At 43.1% G+C, this 19,291-nt stretch overlaps 1 protein-coding gene across 1 annotated transcript in view; it reads right to left on the bottom strand.

The window, feature by feature from the left end:
• Nucleotides 1-7,075: 7,075 nt before the first annotated feature.
• Nucleotides 7,076-19,291, bottom strand: part of LOC124013757 (insulin receptor substrate 2-B-like) — a 31,811-nt gene continuing 19,595 nt past the window's right edge. Inside the window, exon 2 of the mRNA XM_046328256.1 lies at nucleotides 7,076-11,709. Within this exon, the coding sequence (XP_046184212.1) occupies nucleotides 11,705-11,709 (5 nt within the window). The 3' untranslated portion in view covers nucleotides 7,076-11,704. The remainder of the gene's footprint in view (nucleotides 11,710-19,291) is intronic.

Here is a 19,291-nt window from a genome sequence, read left to right as displayed (position 1 = left end):
ACCGGGGTAGGGGTAGCCAGGTGGAAAGCATGGCCAGCCGCAAAGAAATGCTTATTGAAATTCTCAATTATAGTGGATTTATCGGTGGTGACAGTGTTTCCTAGCCTCAGAGCAGTGGGCAGCTGGGAGGAGGTGCTCTTATTCTCCATGGATGTTACAGTGTCCCAGAACTTTTTTGAGTTAGTACTACAGGATGCAAATATTCTGTTTGAAAAAGCTAGACTTAGCTTTCCTAACTGCCTGTGTATATTTGTTCCTAACTTCCCTGAAAAGTTACATATCACAGGGGCTGATCGATGCTAATGCAGAACGCCATAGGATGTTTTTGTGCTGGTCAAGGGCAGACAGGTCTGGAGTGAACCAAGGACTATATCTATTCCTGGATCTAATTTTTTTGAATGGGGCATGCTTATTTAAGATGGTGAAGAAGGCACTTTTAAAGAATAGCCAGGCATCATCTACTGACCGGATGAGGTCAATGTCATTCCAGGATATCCCAGCCAGGTCAATTAGAAAGAACTGCTCGCAGAAGTGTTTTGGGGAGCGTTTGACAGTGATGAGGGGTGGTCGTTTGGTCACAGACCCATTACGGATGCAGGCAATGAGGCAGTGATCGCTGAGATCTTGATTGAAAACAGCAGAAGTGAGTCTGGAGGGCGAGTTAGTTAGGATGACATCTATGAGGGTGCCCATGTTTACGGATTTGGAGTTGTACCTGGTAGGTTCATTGATAATTTGTGTGAGAATGAGGGCATCAAGCTTGGATTATAGGATGGCCGGGGTGTTAAGCATGTCTCAGTTTAGGTCACCTAGTAGCATGAGTCAGAAGATATATGGGGGGCAATCAATTCCCATATGGTATCGAGGGCACAGCTGAGGGGCAGAGGGAGGTCTATAGCAAGCGGCAACAGTGAGAGACTTGTTTCTGGAAAGGTGCATTTTTATAACTAGAAGCTTGAATTGTTTGGGTACAGACTTGGATAGTAATACAGAACTCTGCAGGCTATCTTTGCAGTAGATTGCAACACCGCAGTTCTATCTTGGCAGTTCTATCTTGGCAGAAAATGTTGTAGTTAGCAATGTAGATTTCAGGGTTTTTGGTGGGTTTCCTAAGCCAGGATTCAGATACGGCTAAGACACCCGGGTTGGCAGAGTGTGCTAAAGCAGTGAATAAAACAAACTTAGGGAGTAGGCTTCTAATGTTAACATGCATGAAACCAAGGCTTTTACGGTTACAGAAGTCAACAAATGAGAGCACCTGGGGAGTGGAAGTGGAGCTAGGCACTGCAGGACCTGGATTAACCTCTACATCACCAGAGGAACAGAGTAGAAGTAGGATAAGGGTACGGCTAAATGCTATACGAACTGGCCGTCTAGCATGTTCGGAACAGAGAGTAAAAGGAGCATGTTTCTGAGCACGATAGCATAGTTTCAAGGCATAGTGTACAGACAAAGGTATGGTAGGATGTGAGTACATTGGAGGTAAAACTAGGCATTGAGTAATGATGAGAGAGATATAGTCTCTAGACTAGATATAGTCTCTCTTTAAACCAGGGGATGTCATCGCATATGTAGGAGGTGGAACAACATGGTTGGTTAAGGCGTATTGAGCAGGGCTAGAGGCTCTACAGTGAAATAAGGCAGTAATCACTAACCAGGACAGTAATGGACGAGGCATATCGATATTAGAGAGAGGCATGCGTAGCCAAGTGAACATATATATGGGTCCAGTGAGTGGTTGGGCTGACTGGGGACAAGGCGATTCAGACAGTTAGCAGGCCGATGCTAACACGCTAACAGTTAGTAGGCCAGGACTAAACAAGCAAGCAGTTATCAGACCGGGTTAGCAAGCAAGCAGTTAGTAGGGGCTAGCAGTTAGCAGACCAGTGCAGGCAAGCTAGCAGTTAGCAGAACGGGGCAGGCAAGCTAGCAGTTAGCAGACCGGGGCAGGCAAGCTAGCAGTTAGCAGACCGGGGCTAGCAAGTTAGCCTATGGGGGATGTCGCGATGGGGGTAAGTCTGTTTTTGCCTCTTCGTGCGGTGACGTCGATAGACCAGTCGTGGAATTAGTAGGGATCCAAGTAGCTCTAGTTAGCTAGCAGGCCTAGCAGAATGGGCCTTCAGCGGACATTGCGCCTGAGGGGACTGTTGGAATCCTCGGGCAGACTATGTCGGAATTCCAGTCGTAGAGGGTCGGCGGAGTTCCGTGCTCCGTACCTGCAGTAGAAGGGGTCCGGGTATTATAGTCCAGGAGTGAGCTGGGAGATGGGTCTAGCATGGGCTAGCCCCAGGCTAGTTCGTGCTACCTCCGGGACGGAAATATTAGCCAGGAGTAGTCAACCAGTGTTGCGGTTAGCTAGCTGTGATGATCCAGATGAAAAGGTTCAGAGTTTGTGGTAGGAATTCGGGGATATGGAGAGAAAAATTGATCTGGTATGCTCTGGTTTGAAATGCGTTGTACGAAATGGCGAGAGCTTTCCGAGCTAAAGGTTAGCTGATGACCGCTAGCAGTGGTTAGCTGACTGATAGCTGGTAGCTAGCTAGCCTCAGTTGAGGTATTCCAGTTCGGAGGTAAATAGAAGTACTTTAGGGGAAAAAAAACAGATCCACACCACATTGGGTGAGGCGGGTTGCAGGAGAGTATTTTGAAGTTGAGGTTCAGGAAAAATATTAAAAAGAATGCGAAGAAAAATATATATACACATGGTACGAGACAAGACAAAGACACCCTACAGCCTGCTACACCATCTTGGAGACGTGTGCGCTTCCTTGTACGTGTGCGCTTCACCAAGTCACGACAGGTGTTCTGTTGTTTTGGACTTGCGCTTCCTTGTAATGAGTTCTGAAATTTCAGTCTCGCAAGGTAACTATTGTTCTTGGAACGGTGGGGTGTAGGGATTTGGGATGCAGTGTGTCAGTGTGCATAGCATCTTAATTGGGGAGAACGGGCTTGTGGTAATGACTGGAGCGGAATCAGTGGAATGGTAGGTATCAAATTCATCAAACACATGGTTTCCAGGTATTTGATGCCATTTCATTTGCTCTGCTCCGTCAATTATTATGAGCCGTTCTCCCTACAGCAGCCTTCTGTGGTGCATAGCCCAGTCGCATGAGGCTCTGACAGTTCAGGCCTCTCGGGTAAGTATTAGGGGAAAAGGTGGCTTCTGTAACCTCTTTTTGGAGCTAGTGTGTTATTCTAGCATGACAACTCATGTTCGAACTTGGCATATCAATCAACATCAATCACTGAGCGCCCATAACTGTACAGGCTAAGACTGGAGTGGCAGGTGGGACAAGAACTGCTCGTAGGTAGGCAATGTTGGGGAGCGACACCTTTGCTAGCACGCTTGTGCCTCAGAGATCTTAGTTGCACAGTGAGCTGCTGAATCCACTTGGGGAGCTATGGCTACAGCTTTTGCTGAAGTCAGATCATCATCTTCAAGGTGAAGCCTCTACCGCACGAATGAACTTGAGGTTCTTTCAATTAACTGATCCCTGATCATTTCATCTCAAAGATAACCAAACTGACATGACTGTGCTAGCCCTTTACGATCGCTGACATACTCGGCCACTGACTCACCCACTCGCCGTGAGCGATGCCGAAGATATCTCTTTGTGAAGTGTCCATCCAAAAGTTCAACAGCTGCATCATGTGTGTGATTCCCCAAGCGTTTGGAAGATGTGCAGGCTCTTGGCGCCAAGACAGTGAAGAATGGCCCCTTTTCTCTCAGGGCTAACTACATCCAGTCTGGTAGCTAGCATGTACTTCTCAAACGACAACTTCCATCTGTCCCATGGGATTGTTGGTTTGCCCGCATGAGGCAAGAACTGCTCTGGTGGAGGAAGGGATATTGCAGAAATCCTTTCAAAAACACTTGTTCTCAGTTGAAGCGGACGTTTATCTCAACGAGTAGCATCTCAAATACAACGGAAATAGAACCACCAAATCACTTAGTCATTTCCAATGAAAAAAAATTAAATAAATACTGTCCAACCGATGACACGAATCATGGATGCTATACTAGACAATCAATGATGAACACAACACAACACGGTGGAACCTGTGTGTGCTTGAGCTGCCGTGATCCTGCTAGTTTGGTACCCTCTGAGCCGACTCGGGGCGTGATTGTATGTCCCCATAGTATGTTATACCGAGTGATCGACTGAAAGCATATCTAGAGTTATGAATAAAACTACTGTTCCCTGAAGGAGGGAATGAGGCATGACATATTTTGGCTATGCACCGCCAGGATGCATGGGTTCGCTGAAGAGCGGTACTGAATTGAGGAAATAGATGCCAGCCCTGGTATTATAGCTAGGAAGGCGGGGCTTCCGAGGATGGGCTCGGCCTCCATTGGCCCGTTGGTCTTGATTTCAGTTTGCTTCAGGCGAATAGGATTGGACGCTGAGACCCCATAGTATGTTATACCTCGTTCCCTTCTCCAGGGAACCATAGTTCCATTCATAACTGTACGTTACGTGAACTTTACCTTGTTTTGACAGTCAGGAGGCTCTCTCTGTCTCTGAGGTGAAATTTGGGACTAACACTGGGTTAGTTTGAGAACAACAACAATTAAAGGGAATTATTCACAGACAGAGAGAGACAGAGAGAAACAAAGACAGTATCCCACTACTACTGTGCTCCGTCTGAAAACAGTGTTAGTACCAATTAGAATGTGTTTAGCTGTCTAGCATCAGTTTTGAATTTTAGATCATTATGAATAAGATTGTATAGACAGATCGTAGATTCACACTCTTACTCAGCTGCTTTGTGGACACAGGCGCTGGGGCCTCATTTATAAACGTTGCATATGTACAAAATATACCCCAGAACATGGGTACGACTTATTTTAAAAAATGAACGTGAAGTGAGAATGTGCTTAACTTCCCGCAAACTTCAGACCATGCATACGCGGTTTCTAGTGGTTGAAGTATTGCATTGCAAGCAGGCAAATAGCCTAGTATTTCAACCTGGTCTCAGAGCATTTCCTATGAATATGTACACTCCATTTAGTATGTTATGTTACGTTTCGTATGGTATGCATTAATTTGTGGATGTCCATATGTTACAAATAGCAAACCGTATATGTTCCGAATTGCAATTCGTACAATATATTATGAATTTGCAGTACATATACGTTACGAATTCCAATTGGTTGTGGCTAATGTTAGCTAGGCTAGCAGTGAGGGATGAAGGTTGAGTTAGGTAACCTTAACCATTTAACCTAACATGCTAATAGTTGCAAAGTAGCTAAAAAGTATTTTCTAAAATGCTGAAGTTGTCCATCGTGAGATTCTAACACACAACCTTTTGGTTACTAGACGTTCACATTATACACCCACCCTCCTTTTGTTGTTGCCAACCTCTTAAGGATCCACCCCTTTTTTTCCATTTCTGCCTAAAATGACATACCCAAATCTAACTGCCTGTAGCTCAGGCCCTGAAGCAAGGATATGCATATTCTTGGTACCATTTGAAAGGAAACACTTTGATGTTCATGGAAATGTTAAAAGGAATGTAGTAGAATATAACAATAGATCTGGTAAAACATAATACAAAGAAAAACCCATTCTTTTGTATTATTTTTGTACCATCATCTTTGAAATGCAAGAGAAAGGCCATAATGTATTATTCCAACCCAAGTGCAATATAGATGTTGTCCACTAGATGGCAGCAGTGTATAAGCAGTTTCAGACTGATCCAATGAACCATTGCATGTATTTTAAACATGTATTAAGACTGCCCAAATGTGCCTAATATGTTAATTAATAACATTCATGTTCTAAATTATGCACTCTCCTCAAACAATAGCATGGAATTCTTTCACTGTAATAGTTACTGTAAATTGGACAGTGCAGTTAGATTAACAAGAATTTAAGCTTTGTATGAGACCATGCTGAGTATTTTGTGCACACGTATTCATAAAAAAAAAAGGAAATATAAGATGCAATCATTTGCCGCGAGTGAGAAGAACGAAGATAAACATGTTTGCATTCTAAAATGGGTCGAAATAAGCTTATACTTCCTATTTCATTTCCATGATCACCTTTTCTGACTGTGATGGTTTCCTACTTGCGAAGTACCCTACAGGCCTACAATGGCCCAGCTCTCATTTAATTGGACCCACGTTAGTGGTCAATCAATTAATTATTTCAAGTATTTTGCTGTATGAGATTTTAATTTTTTTCAATGTGTCAAGTAGTTCTCTTTTTGTTTCCTCTTAATTTGGTTAGGTGCAATTGTGTTGACAAAACCAGCTGGCTGCAGGGACTCTTTAGGTTCCTCTCCTTGCAGGTTAGGGCTTTGTGCGGGAAGGTTTGGCAAAAAGAATCTCAATATATTTGTACATGCAGTCTTTTCAGAAATGGCACATATTTAGTGTGAAATGTGCACAACGGTTACAAGTTCAGTAGATCTAGACTTGATAGGATATCATGGGATTGCCAAAACAAAAAGTTGTGTGACAGGTTAGGTGATAGTGTGGCCAAGTGGTCTAAAGGCACTCCAATCTCTTTGGGGGCGTGGGTTCAAATTCCACTGCTGTCAGGGTCTGTTTTTGATCATAGTAGACAACTAAACGGAACAGTTGATAAAACACTGGTATAAGTTGTTTGAGCCAAAAGGTAACTCGAGCCCTCAACTGTTAGAAGGTCAACATTTTATTTTAGAGAGGTGGTCCAACTATCAGTCAGTGGCTGTTGTTGGCCAGTTGCATTCTGGGTATAGACCTTTTGAAGCAGAGTCACTGTGCATTGGCCAAAGAGTCAACTTATGACATGTAGTACACACCATACCCCATGACCAGGGGACTGTGTGTACACTGTGCGTCAGTGGAGGCTGCTGAGGGGAGGGTGACACCTAGTAAATGGTTGGAATGGTATCAACCACATGGAAACCGTGTTTGATACCATTCCAGCCATTATGAGCCATCCTCCTCAGCAGCCTTCACTGTACATCAACTCCGCTTACGTTCCAGAAACAGTAGATAAACTCTAGCCCCACGGGCCATTCTGGCTCAGACGAGGCTTACTAATACACACGCACACACACAAATAATAAGGGACAGTTGAGGTGGTAAGATGTACATTAACACTTTTATTGCAATAGCTCTATTGAAAGCAAAAAAGTTGGATAAATATAAACACTATGCTCCAAATTCCTCCACTAGGACTTCACCCCATCTCCCCTGAAGTGAGAGAGAAAAAAAAAAGAAAAAAGAGGTGCAATTAACATGAAAAAAATACTATCATATTTAAATAATTTCTCTTTGTTGTTTTAACACCTTCCCCCCCCTTAAGGACATACGTTGCAGAGAAATATAATGCACATATGAGGATTAACACCTCCACCGTATGAAGAACTGTCTGTTCCATAAAGCTAAATGACAATGCCATTCAATTCTGAAAGAAAACACAGGTAGCAATGAAAATGACATCGTCATGGTTGCCATCAGATCAACAGCATTCAAACGGGTTATTTTGTAATACTACACAGCAGCAAATAAAATAGTAAGTTACAAAAACACAGGCAGAGGTTATTTTTTATTTTTGTTTTTTTTACAAAACTGCTAAGGTGTCTACATCGTCATACTCTTGAAAACAAGTTTATCCCAGTCTCCATTTAGCTTAAAAATGATTTTAAACCCCCGTCTTTAAGTGTTCAATCAAAAGTATCAACACAACACCCAAAAAACTATGGAGATTTAACTTCTGCTCTTTCTATGAAGTAGATAAACAAAAATAAAATACTGTTGCACATTTATTTATGCAGTACCGTGTAGTTCCTCTGTAATATATTATGTAGTTATTAGAATTTCCCCTCATTATTTCCTAAAAAAGGGTTTGTTATTATTGTTTACTCAACTCTACAGCTCCGTTCCAACATCCACACTAGCATACTACTTAGTATGCACAATAGTAGCACACTACTGAGAATGCATGTCCAATACATTGAGAGTAAGAAGTGTGGGACCCGACCATATTGGCCTATAATATATCAACAGATCAAAGTAGAATCATCATTCACCAAATAGTACAGAACTGAACAAGGCTGATATGAGTATCGATAATCAAGCCTATTTTTTATTTATTTAATTGATTAAGTAAGACTTCTTAAAAATCACAGAAAGTCTTGCCAAATAAAGTTTTTGGATTGTTCAAATCTAACAGCTGAAAAGCGCTGCAGCGTAACCCAAAAAACAAAACAGTACAGCCTTTAAAATGTGTTCCAACCACAGAATTAGAATGATGAGGATTCTAGTTCTATGGTTTCAGCCTTGGGTCGGTACAGTAACGGTTCATTTTCCATAACATACAGTAAGTTCTGTGCACCGCAACAGTACCATACAAGACATTGGTTGTACCAAATGGGATCTGACGGGTTGTTGAAAGTTGTTTGTTTTTTTCTCGGGTGGGTGTCAAACTTTTCCACAGTCCATTATTCTGCACCAACAAATATATCATCATCATCATCATCTTCATACATTAGTTAACACACCGACAAGACGTACCATGATACTTTTGAGCCCTTCTAATCCCCCCTTTCCTAACAAGCATCAAGCTCTTTTCTTTTCTTCTCACTGACATTTTGGTTCAGTCATCATATCAAATGACTAAGGGATCTAGAAAAAGAGGGAAGGGAAAGAGGGGGAAGGAAGCGAGGGAATAAATCAGGCGAGCGAATAAAATGAACACTCCAGTCACGCAATCGATAGTGCCACTAACATCATCTCCCTCTGCCCCCCCCCATTCCTCCCACCTACACCCATAGAGAGGGTTAACTATGTAAAAGGCTGACAGAGATTGCACAGAAAAATACACAACAGTACTCTAGCAGAACTCACTGCTTCCAGCCTTTCAGAAGGGAGACAGGAGGGTACATTTTTTTTTTTTAGAGATAGGGATATATATATATTTTTTAAAGGCATGGCACACAAGTCAAAATACTGAAATGAAATAAAATTAGAGGAAAACCTACAGCAGTCTTTCAGTTAGGATGGTAAATTGATCACTCCTCTGTTAAATGGCGCACGGATTCCAAGCAACATATTAGACAACGTATTTGACCTTACTTGTGCCTTACTGTCATATCCTGAAAACCTCTCTGAACTGGTTCTTGTGGATCCCAGTTTAGGCTGAGAATAGACGCTCACTCCTCTGCGATCTCTCCCTCACTACAGCCAGCCTACATGCTTGGCAATGGGAGGGGTCCAGCGGTGCGTAACCAGGGAAGTTAGGGGCTGGCAGAGGTGTGTGTATGTTGCACCTTGGGGGGGGGGGGGTCCGGTTACTGGAACCCCTAACGTCACCCCAGCCCTGTGTGTCACCCACCACACTTACTGGTGGATTAGTGGAGTCACTGCAACAGGGGGCATCGTGTGTGTGTGGTCAGTCACTGCAACAGGGGGCATCGTGTGTGTGGTCAGCCACTGTAACAGGGGGCATCGTGTGTGTGGTCAGCCACTGTAACAGGGGGCATCGTGTGTGTGGTCAGTCACTGTAACAGGGGGCATCGTGTGTGTGTGTGGTCAGTCACTGTAAACAGGGGGCATCGTGTGTGTGTGTGGTCAGTCACTGTAAACAGGGGGCATCGTGTGTGTGTGTGGTCAGTCACTGTAAACAGGGGGCATCGTGTGTGTGTGTGGTCAGTCACTGTAAACAGGGGGCATCGTGTGTGGTCAGTCACTAACAGGGGGCATCGTGTGTGTGGTCAGTCACTGTAACAGGGGGCATCGTGTGTGTGGTCAGTCACTGTAACCAGGGCCGTAACTGCATGACACAGCGGTCCGGACCTCTCATTTTCTTTCTAATAAAAATAATAATCTATTATGGATCTGAGCTTTGATCAATGCTGAAAGCAATATTCAGAACGCTTACATTCTTGATCTGGCTGTTTTAAAATCACTCCACTCATTCGCAAAGAAGCCGGCATCAGGAACAGTGGTTTGTTCATTATGTTCGCCTGCGTCCCCTGGATTTGCCTCCCCGGATTTTCCTTTTTAGCAGCACATTCACCACGCTCTCAAACGGCTAACTTTGCCCTCTCGTGGCACAGGCCGAGGGCCAGCTAGAAGGATGAAGCTAATGTTAAACGAAGCCGACCTCAACAGGAGCAAAACAACAAAATAGGTTAAGATCTCACAATAACGTTGCTTTACAGAGAGTAGGCTACTGAAACAGACAGTGATGTGGCACTCAAGTGTTAAGGTTGAGGCAGGCTGCAATGGAAGCAGAGGAGTGGTTCCCAAACTTGGGTCTGGGCCCCCCTGAGAAAATCTGTACTAATCTTTTAAACAGGTTAGGAACTTAAAATATATATGTTTCAATATTAACATCTCCACATGGCCCATCTTCCCTACAGGCCTAGGCCGACATTACATTCGAATTGCAAACAATACAGTACACTAAAAATGACATACGTTTTCATTTATATTGGTAACTGTTTACCCCTGGAGTTTATAGTTTACCCATTACCCACATTTTTTTTTACCACTACATCACTGGATATTCATACAGAATCATAATATTCTAATAATTCATGTGCATGTGATATGATCTGTGTGCTCCTTTGATGTGTTTGTGCAGAGCTTGATTAGTAATGCCTAGGGATACAAACGTTAATGCTATGTAATTTGAGAAAAGAGAAGTAAAAATGTGATTTTCTGCAATTCATCATTACAACTGACTCAACAGTCACCGATGCTGTGTGTCAGTTTGAATCATTCCTCCTATTTCACCCCCCCTTTCAGGGATATAACATTACAATTGTATAGCTAATATACGTTTGTAGATCGACTGAGGTGAATGAATGAATGAACCTACAGCAGCCAAGGTGATAATGGCGGTGGTCATTTTTGCTTGTTTTGCTGTTCTACAAATAGCTTTTTTTAAATTGTACAGAAATGCAGTAAATGAGCTTCAACGCCCACCCCCTCAGAAAAAATCCAGACCTCACAAAAACCTTGGTTACGGCCCTGACTGTAGCCTAAAGAACACAGACAAGTGAAAGTGTGTATGTGTATATATCTCCATACATCTGAGCCAGACCTGTGCTAATAAGGCCCTTGAGTGGAAATAAAGTACTTGCGTCTTTTATGGAAAATATTGGGACTATCGTCGAGTCCAGTACCCTTTTCTGCTAATAGAAAAATACTAAATAAACCATGTCAGGATAACAAATGCACTATGTGGCTTTAAATACATGTAGCAGTTTCTCAGTGAGAAGATGAGTAAACTCTAAGATAAGAGTAATCTCTACTGACCAGTCTCAACCCAGTCTAAGAGTTGTATTATTATTTGGCTATTATTATTATTATTATTATCTTACAGCGATACCATGTTTGAGCGAAGCTCCCTTTTTGTGCTGTAGAAATAATCAGAAATAATGTTTTTATATCTAAAGTCCTTTAACGACGAGAGAGAGCAGCCTCAAAACCAGCCACTGACGAAAAAAAAAACACAAAAAATAATATATATATATATATAAAGACTAAAATGCGAGCGCCTTCAGTCTTCATCTTCTACAGTCTTCGTGGTGTTGTGGTTCAAAGGGGGCGTGACCTTGTGAGCCAGCCTTGGGGTCAAGGTTGAAGGGTGGTGGCGGAGGGCCAGCCTTGGGGTCGAGGTCAAAGGGTGGCGGTGGAGGGATTTAGTTAGAGGGGTACACCACAGAAACCCCATCTCAGATCAGATCCCTCCATCCAGCTTTATTCTGTAGAGAGAGAGAGAGAGAATCAGTTAACTTCAGCAAAAAAAGTTGGTAAAGCAGCATGTCCCTTCGTGGTCCACACACATTCTGCCAGTGGATTAGGCTGGGCTCTGGCTGCGCATATCCCCTGTATCTAAAGCGTGTGCATATATTTCCCCCTGTGTGCGTGCGTGTGTGTTTTAAGGCTGGCCCCAGTTGACCCTGAGCAGGGCTTTGATAGGGGCTTTGTCCTGTTATAACAATGGCTGCTGGGTCACAATACAGTTGCTTTGAGAGAGGGCTTCAGCTGTGGACGGGCTGGAGCGACAGGAATGCTGGCTAACGCTTTCTATCTGTCTGTTAGGGGGGGACGGAGAAAGGAGTGGGAGGAGATGGGGACACAGAAAGAGCGAGAGAGGAAGGGAAGGAGAGATGGGGGAAACAGATGGAGAGAGGTCTTAAGGATCCTTTTACATCAGTTTACTTAGACCATAACAATATGCTCAGGCTCCAACCACCGCTGGACACTACTGTACAACAGCCTCAACTGACCCCCTTTGGCAATGAAGCCCCTTATCCACTTCCGCCGAGTCCGATGAACTTGTCGACACCCATTTGTAAGTCGCTGCGTACAGTGAAGGAAACAAGATGTCATTTCCCAACTCAGTGCTAATTAGGATTAGAGTAATGACGAAGTCTACATGCTAGCTGTTCCCATAGACATCCAGTCATTGCACAGTTGCTAACTAGTGTTAGTGTAAAAGCTAGAGAGCATACTTCCTTTTTAAGTTGCAAGCAGACATACAAATGGTATCCACGAGTTCATCCGACTCTGGGGAAGTAGATAAAGAGCTTCATTGCCAAAATCCCAAACTACTCCTTTAACAAACAAAAAAAATACTTACGTCTGTTTTATTATGCCAAGTCCATGTTAAATCTACTTACCTCAACTTTTAATTAATTTAACCTTTAACTAGGAAAGCCAGTTGAGAACAAATTGTGATTTACAATGACAGCCTACCAAAACGGAAAATGGGGGCCTGGGATTAAAAATAAAAGAGACAACAATACATCACACAAAGCAGCCACAACGTCCATGATTGAGACTTTGAATGAAGAGATAAAGCTGAGATAAAACTCCAGTTTGAGTGTTTGTTGCAGCTCGTTCCAGTCGCGAACTGCAGCGAACTGAAAAGACGAACGACCCAGGGATGTGTGTTTGTGGACCTCTAACAGAATGTGACCGGCAGAACAGGTGGTGTATGTGGAGGATGAGGGCTGCAGTAGATATCTCAGATAGGGGGGAGTGAGGCTAAGAGGGTTTTATAAATATGCATCAACCAGTGGGTTTTGCGACAGGTATACAGCGATGATCAGTTTACAGAAGAGTATCGAGTGCAGTGATGTGTCCAATAAGGTGCATTGGTTACAAATAACATCTAGCCACTCCAGAGCACCATTACCTGCCGATCTATAAATTAAGTCCCTAATCTGGCATGGGTAGGATGGTCCGGGTTAATTTGGCAGCTGGGGTTAAAGAGTAGCGATTACGATAGAGGAAACCAAGTCTAGATTTAACTTAAGCCTGCAGCTTTTATATGTGCTGAGAGAAGGACAGTGTACCGCCGTCTAGTCATACTCCCAAGTACTTGTATGAGGTGACTACTTCAAGCTCAAACCCTCAGGAGGTAGTAATCACACCGGTGGGGAGAGGGGCATTCTTCTTACCAAACCACAACCTTGTTCTGAACACCTCTAAATACGTTCAAGGGTAGAGAAAGCTTGGACACTAAGAAAGCTTTGTTGTAGAGAATTTAATAAAGTCCAGGGAGGGGCCAGCTGAGTATAAGAAAATCATCTGCATATAAATGGATGAGAGCTTTCTACTGCCTTAGCTGTTGTTGATGTAAATTGAGAAGACGTGGGGCCTAGGATCGAGCCTTGGGGTACTCCCTTGGTGACAGACAGTGGCTGAGACAGCATATTTTCTGACTTTATACACTGCACTGAGGCAGTTAGCAAACCAGCCCAATGACCCCTCAGGAGACACCAACTCACAAGAATGGAATGGTCTACTGTATCAAAAGCTTTGGCCAAGTCAATAAAAATAGCAGCATAATATTGCTTAGAATCAAGGGCAATGGTGATATCATCGAGGACCTTTAAGGTTGCAGTGACACATCCATAACCTGTGCAGAAACCAGATTGCATACCCGAGAGAATACTAGAAATCAAGAATGCCAGTCAGTTGATTATTGCCAAGTTTTTCCAACACTTTCGATAAACAGGTCAAAATAGAAATGGGCCTATAACAGTCAGGATTAGAGGTCGACCGATTATGATTTTAACACCAATACAGATTAATCGGAGGACTAAAAAAAGCCGATATATATATATATATATATATATGACAATTACAACAATACTGAATGAACTTATTTTAACTTAATATAATAAGTAAATAAAATCTATTTATTCTCAAATAAATAATGAAACATTTCAATCATGCAAAAACAGTGTTGGAGAAGTAAATGTGCAATATGTGCCATGTAAAAAAGCTAACGTATAAGTTCCTTGCTCAGAACATGAGAACATATGAAAGCTGGTGGTTCAATATTCCCAGTTCCTCAATATTCCCAGTTAAGAAGTTTTAGTTTATGTATTGCCAGCACCATTGCTAAGAGCTGCTGGCAAACACAGTGAAGTGCTGTTTGGATGAATGCTTACGAGCCTGCTGCTGCCTACCACCGCTCAGTCAGACTGCTCTATCAAATCATAGACTTAATTATAATTAACACAGAAATACAAAACTCAGGTCTTTAATATGGTCAACAAAACATTTATTCTTTCAGTGAAATACGGAACAGTTAAGTATTTTATCGAATGGGTGGCAACCCTAAATCTAAATCTTGCTGTTACATTGCACAACATTCAATGTTATGTCATAATTAAGTAAAATTCTGGCAAAAATAGTTCAATTAGCCAAGCAGCCCAAACTGTTGCATATACCCCGACTCTGCTAGCACTGAATGCAAGAGAAGTGACAATTTCCCAAGTTAAAATAATGTTAGCAGGCAATATGAACTAAATATGCAGATTTAAAAAAATATTCTGTGTATTGATTAAGGCATTGATGTTTATGGTTAGGTACATTTGTGCAAAGATTGTGCATTTTCAGCAATGCGCTTTTGTTAAATCATCACCCGTTTGGCAAAGTTGAAGGAGGATGTGATTAGATAAATTAACAGACACCACATTGCATATAATCAATGCAGGACAAGCTAGTTAACCTAGTAATATCAACCATGTGTAGTTAACTAGTGATTGAGAAGATTTTTTTTTTTTAGAAGATCCGTTTAATGCTAGCTAGCAACTTACCTCGGCTTCTTGCAGCCACAAGGTCCTTTTGACCCGGACTCGCGTAACAGGCGGTCAGCGCACCACACAGTTTCCTCGTGGATTGCAATGTAATCGGCCATAATCGGCATCCAAAAAGGCTGATTACCGGTTGTTATGAAAACTTGAAATTCAGACTTCGTGTAAGGGGCCAGGAGAGAGCTTAGGGCAGGTAGGTTACAGGCTGGTGCTGATGGAGGATGATCGTACCCAACAACAGTCAACAAAGATCTATTTGAAAGTTTTACGCTTAAAACCAGCAAATCAAATTGTTTGGGGGGAGAGGACAGGGAGAGCTCTGCAGTGCTGAGTTATGACATCTGCATGTGCATAAGATGGCAACAAGATCATATTGTACAGCAATTCCATCAGGTAACATGAATACAATGCCGGCGAGAGGTGGTTAGAATAGGATGGGAGGTCAAAAGTCTGTGTAACCAATAGAGAGTCAGAGTCCCGAGTGTGGGAACAGTCTGTCCCACGGTTGGGTAAAGAAAGTTTGCTGACTGAAAAGTATGCAGGAGTCATGAGGCAAATATCAAAATGCACATGAAATGCATTTCATCTTTAAGGACTTGGGGCTAGCCATTGTAAGTTCAGAGTCACTCGCACCAACAGTGCGCGACTGCTGGAGGCGAGCGGTAGCTCAAGAGAGAGGGGTGAGTGTGGTGGGGGTAACTGTACCAGACGGGGAGACAAGCCAGGGCAGACGGTGAACAGATCACCGGGTGGAATCCAAGTAGCTTTTATTGGGAGAAGCTTTTATTTCTGGAGGCAGATTTATTGTAGAAAATGCCAGTGAATGGTCTTTGAACAGCAGGAGAGGGATTCAGAGGATGCTTCAAAGACTCCTGCCACTTGCTGGGTGCAAAGGCCTCGACACCTTTTACTTCACACCTTAGTGCCAATTTAAATTTGTATCTGGTCTGTCCTTGCAAGCCTGGGAACCTTAACTCAGCATTCAGTCCCCATAGAATAAATAATTGTAATGTACTTTATTTTTCTTCTTGGCTTTCAAAATAGCATCACACCAAACACTACTCACTCACACAGTTCCAGGTTGGATGGTGTCCTCAGGTCTCTGCTACTTGTTTGCTAGAATTGGGCCCAACGTGAACATCACCATCATTTGAGACTAATGTATGCGAAATCAGTGGACAAATTCAGGTAGGTCCATCCGCGCTTTCTTTCTGGTCAGGTCTGGGTTTGGATCTGCAGTAAAAGGTAAACTGTCAATCTGCTTAAGTGTCCCTGATTAGCCAATAGCCAAGGATCTCCTGTATACCACCCTTTCACCTTGCCACAACAACGGAATGGCTAAAACGCATTAATAAGAAAATAAATTCTGTTCACTGAAATGCATTCCAGGTGACTACCTCATGAAGCTGGTTGAGAGAATGCCAAGAGTGTGCAAAGCTGTCAAGGCGGCTACTTTGAAGAACCTCAAATATAAAAATATATTTATTTGTTTAACACTTTTTTGGTTACTACATGACTCTGTATGTGTTATTTCATAGTTTTGATGTCTTCGCTACAATGTAGAAAATAGTCAAAAGAAAAACCCTTGAATGAGTAGCTGTGTCCAAACGTTTGACTTGTACTGTGTGTACGTGCACACACCTCCTAATGTTAGCCCCGTCACCAAAGATTTTTAAAAGGTCAAATGGCCACCAACGCTACGGTCCCAGGATAAGCAGAGAAGACAGACTGCTGGACTGAAAAGGAAGGAGAAAGAGTGAAAGGGGGAGCGAGATTGACCTGAGAAGACTGCTGATGCCGGAAGGAGGAAGAAGAGAAGGAATTAACCTAGCTACATTGGAGACTAATTAATCCCACTTGAAAACCAATTAGATTACTCGGCTTCACCACCCTTCCTTCTCTTCCTCCCACTCAGTTTGCTCTTCTTTCTCCCCCTCTTCTTCCGACCATCTCTAGTTTAAGAACTTTAGGTCAGTTCCATCCAACGGGTCAAGTCCAATAGATAAATGCCATAATTAAATGATTGAAGTCGAAACAGGCTTAGTGGTAATGCCATTCACCCATGTCAACACGGTCTCTCACACATTTGTATTATACGTTTGAGTTACATAGTACAGGTAAAAACAAAACGTGTACTATGTCTAGTCGGAGCGACCAGGCTGCCCATGTGGCTTCCCAACACTCAGTACCTTTCCTCCCCCTCATCTCCTCTGAAATGGTGAGTGCAATCCTTCCACTTGGCTTAAGGATCTCTGTATCCTTAAAGGTCTGTCACTCCATCTCAGACACCCCCATGACAAGGTGGTCATGGCCAAATGCCAGGTGATAGTTAATGGGTGAGGGGTGGCACACACACAAAAGGTTACATTTATAAAAATACAAAAAAGATAAAATAATAAACCAGAGTGTGCTTCTAGGGTACTAAATCAGGATACTACGATACCAGATTTCCCTTGGTAAAAGAGAAAACAAAGCACACACAAAAAAAATGGTCCTTTAATTAAAGCCTACTTTTGGAAAATATTGTGTGCTATTTTAACTTGCAAAATAAACTAAATGTGACTGGGCGACAACATAAGGCAGTTTTCCCCCCAACATTAGGACAGTTTTCCTCAAGAAATTCAGTCCACTTTATGATTTGCTTCCTAGTATTGCGATACTGGAATCGTGACAACACTATCCTAGAAAGCACACACAGGAAAATGTGGCGCCGGACATCTGACCAGCAGCACATTCAGTTACCTGTACATTTGAGAAATTTACCGGACCCATATTCAGTGGGTGCGTAACCTGATTAGGGTGTCCGGCAACGGTGCTCAGAATGACAGAAATCACATTTCGATTATGGTAATTCAAAAGGACCAGAACATGCAAGTGAAATTTCACATCAAGTTTTATTTGTCACATTTGAAGAATACAACCGGTGTAGGTAGACCTTACCGTGAAATGCTTACTTACAAGCCCGTAACTCCATTTTTTGAACTGCCTTGTTAAGAAAATATTTACTAAATAAAGTAATATAAAAAATAAAAATTGACAACAGTATCGAGGCTATAAATGGTCCCAGTACAGAGTCAATGTGCATGGGTACCAGTTAGTCATGGTAGTTTGTACATTGGGTTGGGGAAAAGTGACTATGCATAGATAATAAACAGCAGTGTAAAAACATGGGGGGGGGGGGGGGGGTCTGGGGCATTGTGTCACAGCCTCATCGGACTGAGCTTGTCATCACCCCCCCCCCCCGCGCAATACAGGGAAAACATCCTCCTCCCTCATGTGGTACCCTTCCTGCAGGCTCATCCTGACATGACCCTCCAGCTTGACAATGCCACCAGCCATACTGCTTGTTCTGTGCGTGATTTCCTGCAAGGAATCGTCAGTGTTCTGCCATGGCCAGCGAAGAGCCCGGATCTCAATCCCATTGAGCAAGTCTGGGACCTGTTGGATCGGAGGGTGAGGGCTAGGGCCATTCCCCCCCAGAAATGTCTGGGAACATGCAGGTGCCTTGGTGGAAGAGTGGGGTAACATCTCACAGCAAGAACTGGAAAATCAGGTGCAGTCCATGAGGAGAACCACCACTGCAGTACTTAATGCAGCTGGTGGCCACACCAGCTACTGACTTACTTTTGATTTTGACTCCCCCCTTTGTTCAGGGACACATTCAATTACTGTTAGTCACATGTCTGTGGAACTTGCTCAGTTTATGTCTCAGTTGTTGAACCTTATGTTCATACAAATATTTACACGTTAAGTTCGCTGAAAGAAACACAGTTGACAGTGAGAGGACGTTTCTTTTTTTGCTGAGTTTAGGATGGGAGGAAGCTTGGCACCAGTGAAGTATTAGCCCGTACGCACTACCCTCCGTAGTGCCTTAGTCAGATGCCGAGCAGTTGCCATACCAGGCGGTGATGCAACCATCAGGATCCTCTTGATAGTGTAGCTGTAGAACTTTGAGGCTCTGGTGACACATGCCAAATCTTTTCAGTCTACTGAGGGGGAAAATATGTTAACGTGCCTTCTTCACGACTGTCTTGGTGTATTTGGAACATGATAGCTTGTCGGTGATGTGGATACCAAGGAACTTGAAAAACTAAACACATTCCACTACAGCCCCATCGATGTTAATAGGGGTCTGTTCGGCACTCCTTTTCCTGGAGGCCACAATCATCTCTTTTGTCTTGCTCACATTGAGGGACAGGTTGTCCTGGCACCACACGGCCAGGTCTCTATA

This window comes from Oncorhynchus gorbuscha, linkage group LG25 (genome assembly GCF_021184085.1).
Source record: "Oncorhynchus gorbuscha isolate QuinsamMale2020 ecotype Even-year linkage group LG25, OgorEven_v1.0, whole genome shotgun sequence".
NCBI lineage: Eukaryota > Metazoa > Chordata > Actinopteri > Salmoniformes > Salmonidae > Oncorhynchus > Oncorhynchus gorbuscha.
This window is presented reverse-complemented; position numbering and strand designations above follow the sequence as displayed.